The sequence below is a fragment of the Cyprinus carpio genome, chromosome A1 (genome assembly GCF_018340385.1).
Source record: "Cyprinus carpio isolate SPL01 chromosome A1, ASM1834038v1, whole genome shotgun sequence".
Taxonomy (NCBI): Eukaryota; Metazoa; Chordata; class Actinopteri; order Cypriniformes; family Cyprinidae; genus Cyprinus; species Cyprinus carpio.
Window position 1 is genome coordinate 26,716,158 of NC_056572.1, and position 16,317 is coordinate 26,732,474.

The 16,317-nt window shown below is 37.2% G+C and overlaps 1 protein-coding gene across 1 annotated transcript in view; it reads right to left on the reverse strand.

Moving 5' to 3' along the window:
- Window positions 1-2,019: 2,019 nt before the first annotated feature.
- ctnna2 (catenin (cadherin-associated protein), alpha 2) overlaps window positions 2,020-16,317 on the reverse strand; it is a 371,145-nt gene continuing 356,847 nt past the window's right edge. The window contains exons 13-18 of the mRNA XM_042759833.1: window positions 15,487-15,638; window positions 12,912-13,025; window positions 10,057-10,238; window positions 9,829-9,934; window positions 4,080-4,214; window positions 2,020-2,956 (exon numbers count right to left, since the gene is read on the reverse strand). Coding sequence (XP_042615767.1) covers window positions 2,669-2,956; window positions 4,080-4,214; window positions 9,829-9,934; window positions 10,057-10,238; window positions 12,912-13,025; window positions 15,487-15,638 — 977 coding nt within the window. The 3' untranslated portion in view covers window positions 2,020-2,668. The remainder of the gene's footprint in view (window positions 2,957-4,079; window positions 4,215-9,828; window positions 9,935-10,056; window positions 10,239-12,911; window positions 13,026-15,486; window positions 15,639-16,317) is intronic.

Consider the following 16,317-nt stretch of genomic DNA (forward strand, 5'->3'; position numbering starts at 1 on the left):
ATGTCGACATATAAGACAATTGAGACATGTTTTAAATTTCAACAAAAAGTGTAAACAAGTTCAAATTTGACACATTTGAACATTTTAACCAGCCCGGCCATCTTAATATAAGACTACCATTTAAAAAATCAAGGCTCAGGCTATCTATCTACATTTTATATTAACTTTTTTTATTTTTTTTTTAAATGTATTATTTATATTAAGGAAAATAATTTGTAATAATAAAGTTTATTAAGGGGCTTATAACGTTCAGGTTAATGGCTTATTCTGCATGACTGTATTTTAGGTCCCTTTCCCCATAGCAAAACTTAATAGCTACAAAGTAGGAGTACATTCATAGTTAATAGTTAGTTACAGTAATAGTGAGAATTGGAATGAAGTGTTTTTTCTTGTGGCGCTGCACCCTTTACCTTCTAGATTTATGCAGTGGATATTGTTTCTGTTGCATGGTTGTTCTGAAATCTAGCTAAACTATCAAAAAAAAAAAATCAAAAAAAAAAAAAATACCATCTCAAAGCTTATATGATGCATGTTGTGAGAAAAATCATGGCTAAAGGAGATTTTAATTAAGGTAAATGGCAGATATTGGCACATCAGTCTTGCAGCTAATCATTTGGCAATGAGTTTCATTAGGCACAGATCACTGTATTAATCCCAGAGAAATGGCTGGAAACTCTTCAGCACACATGAAGTCAGTAGGGGGTTGCAGTGTTGCACTGGCGTACTTACCTTCTTGTCATTAAAAAATCCTGTTAACAAGGATCAGACTGAGAGCTTAAAGGCTTGTTTCTCTCATCGTGGTCAGCAAATTGTAGCCTTAAGATAACTACATAAAAGGAACAATGTGGACCTTTTGAGACACTCACTCCAAATTGTCATTCTTAATATAATTGTTTTTGCAGACTTTTATTTTTTTATATATATATTTTATTAATTAAATGTATGCATTTTTAAAGAGATTTTTTTGTTGTTGTTGCTCCTACTGTTGTGATTTAAAGTTTTGATGAAATGGAGGTAGCAACAGATCTTTCATATTCAGACATACTGTACATTTGAGTGTAGTGGATTGGTAATAGATTTGATTTTGAGATGTAAGCATTGAACTGTTTTCAACTAAAGACAGAAAAGAAAGAAAGAAAAAAAACAAAAACAGAAAACTTTGTATTTTGGCCATTCATTTACATAACAGCCTAAAATCACAAACTTTTGAAAATGGGTTTCAAAGAACATGTTTTTGGAAACAATACCGTTATCATCACCGTCTAAAATAGAAAAACAACTATTTGTGAACACAGTGATGTCATGCGTTCAGTCTAAAGGTATGTACACGTTTCTTTACAACTATTGGCCTAGAATGCATAATGCAGGGTTTTTAGTAGTTTTCGGATCGATGTGAATGGGGATCATTTTGACAACATTGTCATCTATACACAAAACTTCTCTATTTTTGTAGTACTGTACATTGTTGTGTCAAAATACCTTAATGCAAGTTTGCAGGGGCGAATTTAAGCAGACTAAATGATTACAGAAGTCCCGCATATGTCACCAGAGAAAACTAATATTACAAGGTATTTAAAAAATAAAAATAAATTAACTAATGTATGAGTGAACTGTTCACACTAAAATCTATAATATGCATTTAGAAAATAGATAGGATGAATTTTCATTTCATTCTGACTTTTTTAGTATTCACTCGGGACTGAATAATTAAACCCAGCGCTTATTTTTAATCTCAAAGTTACCCACCAACAACAAACTTTTATTTGTGATTACCTCATTTACCAAAAATGTTTATGGACACAGAGAAGCAATTTCAGAACATGGCGTGTGGCAAACACAAAACTTGTTTGGTGATGGATATGAGCTTGATAGAAGATCTTGCTTGTCAAACACACAGTAATACCATTCATTAATTAGAAAATAGGTTTGCACCATCACATCAGGTGCTGATGCAATGGTCGCTTGTTGTTTATCATGAAGCTGAATGGAAAAGTAAGGAAAATAACTTGAATCGACACACAGAGTTGCAAGGTTTATTAGAGAATCAGGACTATAAATGTATGCAGGATTCTACTAGTCTCTGAGCAAACCACACAACTAGTCCTTTTCTAAATGTAATACTATAGCCAACCTGGCTGCTGTGGTTAGTGATACAGTAATATAATTAAAGAAATGGATTTTTAAATGCAAAAACTAGTGCATCAGGTCACCATATGGATAACTGGGAAGAAGGAAGAAACTTGTTTCAACATAAGTTATTCCTAATACTATGGGTCATATTCATTTTAAATAATAGTAATAAAAAATCATTAGGAAGGAAAGCAGCACCTCTGCCTCGGTTAGGGCTGACACTACTGTACCATATAGATTATATTCTTTAATATCTCTGTGTATATATGGCCAGTCAGTGAGAATGAACACCACATGAATTGTACCACAGCCTGCACTGTAAACGTTTCCTTCACGAGTTTGTTTCTCATTTACAGCAAAAATTGGTTCAAAGAGGATGGGTGGCCAAACCCTCCAACTCACAGACATTTACTGGGCACATACACACACACGTCGCTGCATGGAACAAGATACAGTTCCAAGAAAATAAGCCGTAACAAGGAGAGGAGAAGAAATCAAGAGAGAAGGAGGAGGAGTTTTGGGCATCTGCGGTGCAGATTTAAAAGGAGTCCATGGCCTTGAATTCGCTGAGGGCTTGGACGGGGGAGATGTGTTTCTTTTGCGAGCCTCGCCTGACACGGGTCTGGCACTCCTCTGGTTTCTCTCTCTTCACCAGCGGTTTCTTCTCTGGGGCTTTCATGCGCCAGGACACCACCGGGGAATTGACCGCCGCCGTGCCGTACACCTTCTGGTACTTGGTGGAAGCCACATAGGAGGCCTTGACTGTGAGGACCACGGCATTCATCAAGTTCTTGGCCGCATGGATGAGGGATGTAGCGCTGTCCAGCTAAAGCAATGGGGAGGAGAACATTCAAGTAAGTGTCTGTTGATGATAACTATGGCTATGTATGGAATGAAATAATAATGCACTGTTTTAGTCCTAATTCACAGTATTAAAAATAAATAAAGTGTAAACAGTATGCAACAATAAATTAGCTTAATTACTCAAAAAAAACTGTCATAGTTTGTGTTAAACTCACTGTCCAAGTATAGATGATCCTAATTGATTATTTGAAGAATAAAGTACGTGTGGCACACCACAGATGTTTGGCTAAGGACAACTGTTGTCTGATTAACTTGCATACTACTGGTGAAAAGTTTGGAATAGTTATGATTTGTTCATGTTTTTGAAAAGTCTCTTATTATATATTTCTTATATATATATTTATATATGAGGCTGCTATATATAGAACAAAACAGTAATACAGTGAATATTATTACAATTTAAAATAAGTGTCACATTATCTTCAGAAATCATTCTAATATGCTGATTAGCTGTTTAAGAAACTTATTTTCAATGTTGCCAACAGCTTTCCCTGCAGTTTTTGATCAATAGAAAGTTCAAAATTACAGCAAATATTTTTTGAAATAGAAATCCTCTGTAACATTATAAGTGTCTTTACTCTCACTTTGATTAAATTAATCTTATCACATTTTCCAGAAAGATCTTAATTACTCTTAACTTTTGACTGGTAGTGTTCATTCTGGACAAAGCCCATTATCTAGGTCTGTTAGACCAACTAGTGTGATTTTAGGCAAACTAAAGCCGTGACAATTTCTTTGGACACTGCAATGGTCATGATATGAATAAATACAAATAAATAATAAATACAAAATGTAATTATATACAACCTATGTGTATTGATCTTCTATTGGTCACAAGTATTCACATGATACTAATTCACAGATCAGTACTTTGGAGCTTGTGTTGGCGTTTTCATATATTTATGTATGTATGAATAGAAATCAATGGAACATAAGTGTAGTGTGACCGCTCTTTAAACCATTTACTTGACATCTTAAAAAGACCACATTATTGTTTCAGTCAGTTTGAAATCAAGCTGTTAAATCACATAAAGCATGCATATTTGGTGATTGAATCAAAATCTGTATGCCCAAAATCACCTTACCCCTGAAACAATGAGTTCTCCTCCCAGGTTCTGAACCTCAGCCTTGACCTTGCTGCAGATGTTGAGCTGGTGGCAGTAAAGGGCGATTCTCTGGAGGTACGCCAATAAGTCCTGCTTACAGGCTGAGTCTGGGCACTAAAAGAGATGGGAATACATAGCAGACACTTGACCTTTACATATTCACTGTGTATAGCAAATATGAGGTGAGGAGGGTGAAGCAATGATGACTGAAGATGAAATTACTCAGGGGTTTGTCATGATTACATTTTGGCTAAAGTAGGCTCATTTGTAAATCTGCTATCATCACAATTGTTTATTTTGTTAATAGGAACACTGTACAGATAGATATAAAGCACAACATTAAACAAGCACAATGAAATGGAAAGTACTTCTCATCCCTGAGGGTTTGAGGAAACATTTTATAATGGGCACAAGCCCATATTACAGTAAATAAAACAGCCTTATTTTCCTTTAAATGTTTTGAAGCCAGTGGGGAGAGATGCATGGACTGTTTCTGGTGTAATGACACAGCAATTGCTTATCTCATGAATATGTATTAGGTCGTGATTATATGTTGCTGTGTAACCTTCCTGCAGTCACAAACTACTTAATATTCACGAGCCAGGACTTGGGCATAATAGAATTGGTAATGTGTACAGACTTTGCATTGAAATCAGACCAGTTTTACATTATGAGCCTTTATATAATTTAACGGTCTTTCACTGTTTTGATAACTATTTGTAAGCACACACCCACCCACCAAATATATCTGTCTGGGAATTGGATCCGTTTTCTTCTTTAACACATCAAAACTTTAATGTGAAGAATGCAATATAAAATTAATTTTTCAATAAGAAAATGGTTGTCTATTTTTCTATCTATAGGTTCATTCCTTGTGGTGCATTTACATGTAAGAACGACCCCTGTGCTATTTTTGGCTCCCATTCAACTTAATGTTAAGACTTTTTGGAAAAATAATAATTTTGCACATACAGCACCTGCATGCCAAGACAAGATTACCGCTTTGACACACTTCTAACACAGCGGTTAACTCAGTGACTTTGCATAAAGTAATAAGACCTGTCAGAAGTTGTTAAATAGTTGGCTCCAATTTTTTCTCCCTTAGCGTCACATGAACTTTGAGTGAAAAAGACTGATGAGACACATTTAATAACTGTTGAAGCTGCTTTATCTTTGACACGGCTGAGCAGCTGTAACATCCTTAGTGTTTAGCGATCGAGTGTCTCTCTTCAGGAGGCAATCTCTTGCTGTGCCGGAGGATGGCAACGGGGAAATGGAGAAATATAGAACTCTCTTTTCTCGCCTCTAGGGCCCAGCAGCTTTAGGTCTGCTGTGTCAAGTGCAGCAGTTACAGGAGCTGCTTGCGTGCGATTCTGAGGAGGGCTGACTGCTGTCATGACCACACAAACTCCACTGTGGCCCAGCCTGGCAGTCCTCTATGGCAGTGGCTTTGCAATCCATCAAAACTGCTTTTAATCAAAAGGTCTTTAAAATATCTTAAATATATGAATATCATCTGAAGTGCAGTAGTGGTCATGTTCACATTTTCTTTCGAGTTGCATCCATAGTAGTTAATCTGACGTTTTGTGTAACATAACGAAATCAGGCAGATATTTTCACCAAAATACATGCAGTTGTATGTATATGAAGCATTATGTTCTTCCTTTTAAAGACTATTTTAACTGTTATGATTAGTTACAATTAACATTGCACTTGACAACCACAGCTGTACAATATTCTACCATTTTACATTTAACTCATTGTGCACCAAAACATTCAAAGCTTTATATAAATGAAGCATACTGTATCCTATGATGGCTGTTGTTTCTGAATTGTTTTGTCTTTTCTAGCACTGCGAAGCAGCTTGATTATTGAGCACGTGGTTCTGTTTTGCACCACCTACTCAGAGATTCTTTCTGAAATGAATACAGTCCCTTGATAAGTCCTGAGAACCCCAGATGGCCATTAGATGTAAACACTGTGTTAGTGGGAAAATGGTTTGATAAGGGACAAGTCAAGCCACCTGTTCAAACTACCCAATAAACACAACGTCTGGCAGTGGAGAGCATGGATTGCTGCTATGGGTGGGACACAATGGCCTAAAGGGAGCGGTGTTCTGTTTTGGAAAGCAGGAACTGTCTGGCCGTCTCAGATGTGCTTGCACACTCGGATTACACTCTGATCAGCAGTGTGATCAGGTTCCTCCTCACTATTTTCCCTTTATCTAAGTGAAAAGAAATATGGCCAGAAAGAAACAAAAATAGCATGAGGCCTGGCCAGTGGTGACACAGCAGGTTTCAGGCTTCTTGTATCTTTTTGATCAGTCTCCCGGTGTTTATGACAACAAAAGGGTAATTCCTGTTATAGTGGGTACAGAAAAGAATCACACCCTTTAAAATAATCACATTTTGTTACTTTGGAGCCTGAAGACAGACACAGTTTTTGTTATCCTGCTGTATTTATAACTTCCTGTAACTTATAACTTCCAAGATATAACACCAACATGTCAGAAAAAAAAACAAAAAAAACAAAAAAAAAACAGAGTTACAAAGAGCATCACCCCCTTGTGTCAGTATTTTGTTGAACCACCCTTTGCTTTAATTACAGACTTTAGTCTTATGGGATTTGTCTCTACTAACTCTGCACATCTAGACTATGCAATATTTGCCCACTCTTCTTTGCAGAACTGCTCAAGTTCAGTTAAATTTGATGCTGATCATTTGTGGACTGCAGTCATTCCACAGAGATTTATTCCACAGATTTTCACTAGGGTTTGAGTCTGAGCTCTGACTAGGCCATACAAGGACATTCGCCTTTTTCTGCTTCAACCACTGTGTGCTCAGTTTTGGTGTGTGCTTTGGCTCATTGTTATGTTGGAAGGTAAATCTTCTTCCCATTGACAACTTTCTGGCAGAGAGCAGCAGATTTTCCTCAAGAATTTGATGGTATTTTGCCCCATCCATTTAGCCTTCTATCCTGACAAGTGCTCCAGTCCCTGCTGCAGAGAAACACCTTCATAACAGGATATTACCACCTGCATGCTTTACTGGAGGAATGCTGTTATTTGGATGGTGAGCTGTATTGGATTTCCGCCAGACATATTGTTTGGTGTTGAGGCCAGATAATTAAATTTTCATCTCATCTGCCTCAGAATCTTCAAGGTGTGTTTTGGCAAAGCTCAGTCGTGACTGCATGTGGCCTTTCTTGAGGAGTAGCTTTTTTCTTGCAACCCTCCCATACAAGCCACATTTGTGGAAAATTTCTGATATTGTTGTCACATGCACACAGTGACCACTCTTCATCAAAAATTCCTGCAGCTGCTTCAAGAGTTGCTGTAGGCCTCTTGGTCGCCTCTCTGAGCAGTTTCCCCCTAGCTCTTTCATCCAGTTTGGAGCGATGTCCTGATTCAGGGAGGGTCTGTGTTGTACCAAATAACTTCCACTTCTAAATACTTCACTGTGCTTCTAGGCATTGATAAAGACTTTGAAATGTTTTTGTATCCATCTCCTGATTTGTGCCTGTCCACAACTTTATCCCGGAGATATTTTGACAGTGCCTTGCCACCCATAGTTGATTGTTTGCTTCAGTTGCACTACCAAGGACTGAAATGCTCCAGTAAAGCTATTTTCATGCTGAGCTAATCAAAATGACCACAGCTGATCACAGTTGAAAGTCAAATGGCTTTGTGTGCCATTGATAATTTGATTGAGTTTACACCTGATTGAGTTTACAATTCATTTTTAGGAGGGGGTGATCCTTTTTCTACCTCAGTGATTTAGTTTATTTATTTATTTATGAAATGTTGGTGTGATATCTTTCACTTGGATGTTATAAGTTGCACTGAGCAGCTGGATAAAACAAAAACTGTGATTATTAAAATGTGATTATTTTAAATGGGGTTCTTTTCTATTCCCACTGCATGCAGTATCAAGAAACAGATGTAAAATCTTTTGATAATTGTAATGATTGTTTTTTGTGCTTCATTTTCCCCACCATATTATCATTCAGGAATTGATATTAGGTAAAATTAGTAGTTTTGTTGTAATGTAAGATTGGCTAATTAGTTAGTACTGTGGTACTGTATATAGCAGTCCTATAGAGTGCTATAGTGATGACATATTTTTGTAGTCCAACCTGGAAGTTAGCATCACCCTGGTTCCTAGCAGGATTTTTATCTCTGCAGCCCCATTTAGACACATGGTAGCAACCACCTTTTTCAAATAAATAAATTAATTAAAAATTAATTATCTTCTGTTATAGAAGCATTTGTAACCCTGGACCACAAAATCAGTCTTAAGACGCTGGGGTGTATTTGTAGCAATAACCAAAAATACATTGTATGGGTCAAAATGATACTTACAAAATGATGATTTTCTTTTATGCCAAAAATCATTATGACATTAAGTAAAGATCATGTTCCATGAAGATATTTTGTAAATTTCCTACCATAAATATATCAAAACTTAATTGCTGATTAGTAATATGCATTGCTTAGGACTTCATTTGGACAACTTTAAAGGCCATTTTTTCAATATTTAGATTTTTTTTGCACCCTCAGATTCCTGATTTTCAGATAGTTGTATCTCGTCCAAATATTGTCCTATCCTAACAAACCATGCATCAATGAAAAGTTTATTTATTCAGCTTTCAGATGATGTATAAATCTCAAATTGACACTTATGACTGGTTTTGTGGTCCATGGTCACATTTATCATTCCAGGCATTTAACCAAAAGTCCATTCAAAAAACCCACTTACTTCAGCACGATGGATCCAGTAGTATTAAATGCTAAAATGTTTTTGGGGTTTTGGCCTACAAAAATACATCATCTATGCAACCCTCTATTGGAGTAGCAGTTAATTAAGGAGTTGGAGTGGTTGGCAGTAGCAGGCCTCGTTGTGTAAAGTCCAAGTTTTTCTAAAGACCTGCGACTCTACCTGCGTGACTCCACCAAGCAATGACAACATGCAGATTGTTAGTCTAAATCTCCTTTTATTTTCTCTCTTAATACTCTCTTATTCCCTGTCATGTTCTTGGCATGTGCTCTCATTACATCCCTGTTGTATACCAAAGATAGAAGTCTAAACATGTCTGCACACAAAAACTGATCTGTCAGTTGGGCAGCAACAAAGCTGATGTCTTACCTGCTTTTACCAGTCAGTCATAAGTCAACATTTTGCCTTTGACTAAAATCACAAACAACTCAGCGAGTCTTTCAGCCCTCACTACGAAGCTGTCTTCTCAACCAAATGGGCAGGGTGGTAGACAGTTTGGCTCATTTCCAACAATTTCAAGTTTCTCTCATTTTTAACACAAGGCCAGATTCACAACCAAGCCTCTGCAGATGATCTGGAACACAAATAACATCTACCCCATATGGTTACTTAACTATGAGCAAAACTATGACTTGGAGAAAAAGAAGTGCATATGAGAACATTAAAGTGCACTACATACAGTAGCAGGAAAGAACCAGATGGTGCATGATATAGTAGCTGCCATCAAAACATGCACTGACACACTCATTGGCACATCCTTAGCCTTTCTTTTCTTTACAAGTAGTAGAGTTGATTAACTGTTAAAAAGTGTCAGTCAGCAGGTTCTGAAGATGTTGCTCATCTAATAATAAATTCAACACCTCATAGGAGCTCATTATATTAAGCAGAACCCAGGGCTTTGATCCCACATCTTCATAGAGACACAAATGGGGAAAAAAAAGTGGTATTCTGACCTGGTCAGCCACGGCACGGGCAAGCTTGTCCATTCTGGATCCGGCTTCTGCGATTTTCTTTGCAGCATTGATCACATCAGAGGAATTCTTCAGAGGGCCTTTGCCTCTGCAGTAGCACAAAAACCCAGATTGTTACTCTATTAGCTGATTCCTCAAAACGGGCAGAGAACGCTAGCTACACAGAAAGCAAGCATATAAATGTTTGCAGAATTCTTGTTGCCGATGTACCTAGTGAAGTCAGTCATCTCCATCATGATCATACACATCTGTTTGGCCAGCACGATGATGTCATTTCCATTGTCGTCCCACTTGGCGACCTCTGCGTCCAGCTTGCTCTTCTCCTGCCTGAAGCTCTCCACCTGTTCGGCAATCTTGGCCTTCTCTTCCTGAGGCAGCTGAGCCATGATAGCCTATGGGGGGGTAGTGATAAGGCACAAGATAAAGATCAATTAGACACGTCGCAAAAGTTTTTATTTTTTTTTTGCAACACATGCCCTTGTTTCTGGTTTAAAGTTTGAAAAGAAAGTACCCTCCATTTAGGTTGACTTGGTTTAACCCCACTGAAATGCCTCTGTATAAGGTTTTGAAACTTAACACTTAATCATAAGACCTTCTGGAACCCCATGACATCTCATGCTCATAAAGAGAAAATCCATCCTCTTTTCTTTCCCCCTCTTCTTGTCAAGGAATAAATTCTCGCTCTGTATGCAATTCTGAGCCAGTCCGAAAGGGCATTAATCTATCTGCAAGGTCACAGGCACCGTTAAGGCGCAGTATTATTTGTGAGATAAATGTATAATTACCTCACTTCTTACACCAGTCAATGAATTATGCATTTGTTCAACATTCCGTCAGAGCGGACGGACCAAACCAAAGCAGGGGACTCTGGATGCCATCAAGTGTGGGATTACTGAGGAAGATGGGTTTCGCAAAAGTCTGTGCCGTCAGAGATGATCTTTTCTGCAGTTTTGTCTGAATTTAGTGAAGATACGCCATCATAGCCAAAGGATGTCATAACATAAGAGCTAATTAAGACACAGCTGCTCATTTAAGATTTGTAGCTTTTTGCTTGTTTATTTAACAAGCAATTGCACTAAAAAGAAAAGAAGTCCTCAAAGAAAATGCGATTAAAAGATGAAAATTATTTATTTTTTCAGATAGAGATAGTCAGCACTCCTGGGCATTTCAAATGGAGGGCTGTTGCAACAGTGGCTGTGTCCGAAAAAATATAAGCATAAGCATTTTTTTTTTCTGCATAAATGTCCCATATAACTGAAAAAGCGGTTGAACGGATTATGTTGTAAATGGTTCCTTGGTTATCACTAAAGCTCATTTAAAGTTCAAATTTAAATTTAAGGCGGTCTCGTTTTAGGTTGGACCACCTGTGGATCCAGTCAGAAACATACCAATCCTATAAGCCAATCAGCTCTTTAAATACCTTTGAAGCAGCCAATCAGCATTAATGAGCTGCTGCTTGGTTAATCCCAACTCCTCTGATCCTATAAGTGGGTGTGATGTATGGACGGAAGGTAAATAGAAGGGAGAGAACACATTTCTTCCTCTAGCCTTGCTCAGAATTCACTTATCCCAAATCTTTTTGGCTTCGAACCGATAACAAGAGAGGGTGCAGGCTGCTTAATGCTCCAACAAATCCTTTCCCATACGCACCGGTGCAGATTCATTCAACACACTCATATTGTGTGCGGAACGCCTGCGCCTGTACGTGTGCACACTTCTGGATTAGAAATCCCTCAGAAAAGCTTTTTAATTTTTCTCATTTGAAATAAAGTGGCCTAGAAACTGGAGTTCAATTTTATGGCTGACCTATCAGCACTGTTATCCTATCATGGAGCTAAAAGATAGAGCCGGATTTTCTATGTGTCTGTCTGAAAGTGTGAGCCAGTGAACAAATGGCTGCTCTTATTTCTCTCTTATGAGAACTCAAAATCCATAAAACTTCGTCACAGACTATATCAATATAATAGCAGTGACACATATTTGATTTGCAAAAGTACATTCACTCAATGTAACATTCAGCATCTATGCATAAGATGCTACTTGAACTCCACTGAACCGAAAAACATTTTTCCACGGTCATTTTTTATTTATTTTTTTCCCTTCCTATACAAATGATCATTTCCTCTCATTCATGGAAGATAATTTCTTCTCAAGAGTAATTGGTATCAAACTGAGTGATGGTGTGTATTTGCATGTGAAAGTCAGTGGTACTCCACGGCTACATACTGACATTCTTGTAATGTCTCCTAAGCAGCCTACTGTGCACTATTCACACATACACTAATGTGGATTAAGCCTCAAACCCCAGTGAGCTCTGCCATCAAATGCCGGCTGACACAGGCACACTTAGAGGGTGACACTGCCAGAAGTCTCATTTGTAATCATATTTTAACTACTATACAGTCTCTGCAGAGAGAGTTTACGAAACTAGGACCAAAATGATTCTTGTATATTTTCCGCTGTAAATGGGTGCATGCTCCCCTACTATGTTAAATATTGAAGCTTATATATCTTATCTTTGTTCAATAGGATTAATATATATATATATATATATATATATATATATATATATATATTTATATATTTTCACAGTTAAAGTCTATTCAGAGAGTTTTTATTAAACTGGGACCAAAAATGTTCATATATGGAGGACTTGAACATACGCGTCTGCTCCCCTGCTGTGTTAAATATTGAAATAAATAAATAAATAAATAAATAAAGATGCTAGTTGCCATGTGACAGAACTGATGTAAAATGTAATCATCACAGGATTTATATTTTATACTTTGTAACTGAAGTGTTGAGTATTGAGGGAAGAAAATCTACAAAAATGTTCACACCATTTGCAGCAGAGGCTAAATAATGTTTCATTGTCGAAAAAGTGAAAGACACATTGTTGTGTGCATGCACTTGAGTGACTGGCCCTCTTGTTATTCTGAGACTAGATGTAATTTTACAGCAGACACACTCAGTGGAGTGATAAGTGTTTTGAATTGTGAAAGTAAACCTGCTGGAAATGACAGCAGGAACAGGAGATGTTCATGTGTCATGTAGTAGTCACTCACCCTTGCGCTCTGTCCAGCAATAAGTTGGTCATCTTCTGTCTGGACACTGGTGCGGCTACGGGCGTCATAGTCTTCTTGCTCGAAGTCAGAGTCATCTTCCAACTCTTCTGGAGTCTGGAAAAGAAAAAGAAGGGGAAAAAAAGAGACCATTCTGGTCACACCTTTGTGGTGTTTCATTGAAAAAAATAAATACTTGATGGAATAAAAAACAAAAAAGTGTATTTTTTCTTATTATTTGTTGGAAAAGAGCAATCAGTAGGTTATTTAAAATTTACATTTTGCACATGCATGGTTTGGGATAACAGAGTGAGTACAGTGAATGATTAATTTTTAAGTGAGATATTTCTTTTAAAGTCTCCTAAATTTTATTTTTGTTTTCAGTTTCAAAAATGGTTGGGAGATATATTAAATGAGTAGTTAACTTCCAGAATTTGTGTTTCTTTCTTTTGTTGAACACAAATGAAGATATTTTGAAAAATGTTGGTATCCAAACAGTTGTTGAGCACCATTGACTTCCATTATATTTTTATTTTCATTTTTTTCCTACTATGGAAGTCAGCGGTGCCCAACAACTGTTCAGATATCAACATAAAAAAAAAAAAAAAAAAAAAAAAAAACTCTTATAGGTTTGGAACAAGTTGAGGGTCCATTCTGGAAGTTAACTACTCCTTTAACTCATGGGCTTCTGTCATCAACAATCTTTTTTGCCAAGCTTCAGCTTGGTGACAATTTGGGACACAACATTTGGCAGACATCATGAGCAGCTGTGCATTGCCACGCAATGAAGGGCAAAAGACCTCTGATCCAACATAAAGACGTGTCAACCATTAAACCAGTCAAATCTCACTAAATAATTCATTCGTCCCACAGTTTGAGTTACAAGTGACTTGCATCATTGTTCTTCAATTCCCTTTTGTCTTTCTTGTGAGTAATATAAAAAGAAGTTCCCTCTTAAAGTGGGATCAAACAATATGAGAAGGGGGAAAGGCCTCTAGGTTTTGCGAGGTTAATATGTGATCTGTTTTCTTGTATTCTGCCTACCAGTAGTTTCAACATCAGTCCCACCAGCTGCCTAATGAGCAAATTGGAGACACAGAAAAGACAGTGCATCTTGACAGCCGCCACTGTTTTAGACACTCTGAGTGTGAGTGGCACTTAACGGAGATATACTATAGATCGAATAAGTTACTTATAAGTAACTTACCGCAAACTGACAAAGTCTTCTTTGTTATGTGTTTTAATGGATATCCCAGTGGACATAGATTTGACGTAGACATAAAAGTAGGAGTGTACATTTGTGCACAAACCCATCTTGATTTGATTAGCGGGATACAATCCTTGACAAATAACTGTGGAATTTTAATTTCACTTCTACCCTGAAAGCAGTACTATTTTCAAACCATAAAAGCAGCCACTAGCACATGGTGATTGCAATGGCTTTTCTAGGCAGTGGAAAGCATACACCCACTGTATGATTTTTCTTTGTGATTCATTTTTTGGGGTGGGGGGTGGTTTGAAGAATCAATATACAAGTAAAAATAAGTAGGATCTCTATTTACAATTATCACTCTGTTCCAAGCCATCTCCAAGCTCAGCTTGACGTTATTTACTGACAACACACTGTTCGATATTGCTAGATATTCCCACGGAGGAAGTGTGCATCTTAGAAAATGTCTTTTTGCAACAAAAAGACAAGTGTTTGTTAGTCATATTGAATGAAAAACATTCACAGTCTTGGTAAACAGAATATACACAACAGATAAAGGCATAAACAAAAGAACATATTATTCTATACCAAGGGCATGCTGAATACCACATAAATATTAACTTGTAGCATTAATTCATAATCTAGTGCACCTACTTGTTATCTTCTATATCAGGGTTTTTCAGACCCAGGGACCCCCAATAGAAAAAAACTAGATTTTTCTAGAAACACTTGTAACTTTGGTTAACAACATTAACTTATATTACATTACTACATTACATTAGAGGTTTTCAAACTGGGGTTGAGGAAACCCCAAAGGGGGGGATAATATTACAAAATGATTTGTTTTAGGGGTATTTTACCATAAACCTGATGAGAAACATTTTCAATTCCAAGTAAATACTCTCAAGATATTTTAATAATTTGCTTTGGCTTTATTACAGTGACAATATACAAGCCAATTATTTAGTTTTTGAAATATGTTTTCTTTATAATATCACTCTCACTACTTTTTTTTTATGGATCTTTATATTGGATCATCATATTTACGGGTCCCTGGCTTCAAAAGCCCTGAATTACATAATGCTTAACAGTCCATTAGTTAAAGTTCACTGAAACAATAATAATTTCTCTAAAAATGTGATGAATTTAAGGAAATTTGAGTTTTATATATCCACACATCCCCTGGGATATGTTTACAGACCTCTCAGCTGAAAACCCTGGCTCTGTATGTAACATTATTTTTTGAAATGTGTTTAATGTGTTGTTTTGTTATTTATCACACAGACCACCTGGGCAATAAGCACAGTGAAAACCCAGCTTGTGAATAGCGAGGACCTTGTGTGGTTCTCTAACTTGTACGATACTCACTCTTATCATAAGGACTGCTTTCCTGATATCACGCACTCCGTCGTAAACGAGACGAGAGGCGTCAATGAACTCGTTCTCTTCGAATGGCTGCGGGGGGCTGGTGCTAAGAGCCTCGATGGCGACCTCAACCTGCTCTGCAAAGCGCGGCATCACTGGTGAAAAAGAAGGACGTAGAGGATTGAGTTGAGTGAGAGGCTGAGAGAAAGCGAAAACAGAAAGACAGATACACAGAAAAACATTAAAAAAAAAAGGATTACATCCCTCAAAAGCCAGCATTCCCCTCAGGTGCCAAACATATCAGAGAGAACATGTAGTGAAAGGTGAGAAAAATGGAAAATATGTAATCTTAAGAAGCTAAGTGTCGAAATTCAGGCAGGCACATCTATTTCTGCCGTTTCCTCCCTGTCAGTCAGGCCCGAGGACATGGACAGCAGCGTGAGAGCAAGACGAGAAAAATGTCACCCTGAAAATAAGTGGAAGGGGCGCCCTACGTTTGCCAATTAACCACTTCACCTTGATGGGAACACATAACCATCAGTGAGCCGAGGCATCGCAACTCTATAAAAGGCAGCAGTGACACCACATCACCCCAAGTGGGCAGACAAAAAAAAAAAAAAAAAACCATATATATATATATATATATATATATATATATATATATATATATATATATATATATATATATAAAGAATAATAATAATTACATCACTCTCTACTTTACCCTCCTTCAAATCACCCTCCGTCTTGTTCCTCAGTAATGGGCACTAAATGTTGGCTGCAATAAGGGATTGTTTGACGAAGACAAGAGTCAAGAACGAATAATGTTGACAG